Source organism: Arachis stenosperma, chromosome 4 (genome assembly GCF_014773155.1).
Source record: "Arachis stenosperma cultivar V10309 chromosome 4, arast.V10309.gnm1.PFL2, whole genome shotgun sequence".
Taxonomy (NCBI): Eukaryota; Viridiplantae; Streptophyta; class Magnoliopsida; order Fabales; family Fabaceae; genus Arachis; species Arachis stenosperma.
Window position 1 is genome coordinate 76,202,647 of NC_080380.1, and position 1,317 is coordinate 76,203,963.

The 1,317-nt window shown below is 41.1% G+C and overlaps 1 protein-coding gene across 1 annotated transcript; it reads left to right on the forward strand.

Moving 5' to 3' along the window:
- Positions 1–1,071, forward strand: LOC130975107 (uncharacterized). Its single transcript, XM_057899939.1, has one exon. The coding sequence runs from the start codon at positions 1–3 to the stop codon at positions 1,069–1,071; it is 1,071 nt and encodes a 356-aa protein (XP_057755922.1).
- Positions 1,072–1,317: the final 246 nt, after the last annotated feature.

A 1,317-nucleotide genomic window follows, 5' to 3' on the forward strand; every position in this document is an offset into this window, starting at 1 on the left:
ATGAAGCCGCAACTCATTACACTAATCAAGAACAATTGCTCCTTTGTTGGAAGTCCATTGGAGGATCCTAAACAGCATATATCCACTTTTCTGAGAACTTGTGGTGTTGTCAATCTTGAAGGTGTAAATCATGACACCTGGAAGCTCTCGTTATTTCCCTTCTCACTAAAGGATGAAGCTGCACAATGGCTCGAAACTATGCCCCAAGGCAGTATTACCAGTTGGGACGAATTGGTTACCAAATTTCTGACCAAATTCACCTCATCCCAACAAAACATCAAGATGAAAGAGGGGATTCAGCCATTCATACAAGGAGAAGAAGAATCATTGTTCAAACCAGGGGAAAAATGCAAGAAAGCAAATGACAAAGAGGACTTCCGAGCGTTCTACATAGGATTGACCCCAGAAACAAGGAGAGCAGTGGATTACGTCCTAGATAACCTCTTCAAAGCAACAGCAGCTGGCCAAGGAACTACAGAGTTCAAGAACAAGAGAGCCAACAACCAACACTCACCTGAGACTCCACAGAATGCAATTTCAGATGAGGAGATAAAGAATCTTGAAGGAATGAAGGCAATCATGAATCAAAGCAAACAGCTACATCAGCAAACTCAGCAACAATTGGGGTCAATAGCTAGACAAATTGACTTTCTCCATTCTACTACAGTGAAAGCACAATTTCCACCATGGAAACCACATTCATATCTAAGAATGAGGGAATCTCACTATCATGAACAAAGGGACTTCAAATACAACAATCCCAATTTCCCAACCTTGCAACCACACTACACACCCCACAACCAACCCAGTCCACAAGACTTTCAGAGGATCACTAATCTGGAAATCTTAGTAGAAAGAATGATGACACATCAAGAGGTGATAAGCAAGAACAATGAGGAATCAATCGGAAGAATTGAGAGGCAAATAAAACAATTGGCTAAGAATATCACAGAAGTGAGTGAAGAGATGGCCAAAGGAAAAGAATCCCTCATCCAGGATGAACTTTCTAAGGCAAGGTCTCACTTAGGAGGACAAGGGAGCAAGGAGAAGGAAGCACAGAATCCAAGCTAAATAAGTACAGAGGATGTCAAGCTAGTGACACTAAAAGAGCGCTTGTTGGGAGGCAACCCAACCAGAGGTAACCATCCTTTCGTATCTAATTCAATAAAACTATTAATTAGTTTCATCTAGATTGCAAGAAGCTAAGTTTGGTGTTGCACACCAAAACAATCTAAGGGAGAATGAAGAATTCTAAGTTTGGTGTTCCACCAAAAATCCCATCATAAAACACATTCTCACTTTCTGTCATAAGGCTAG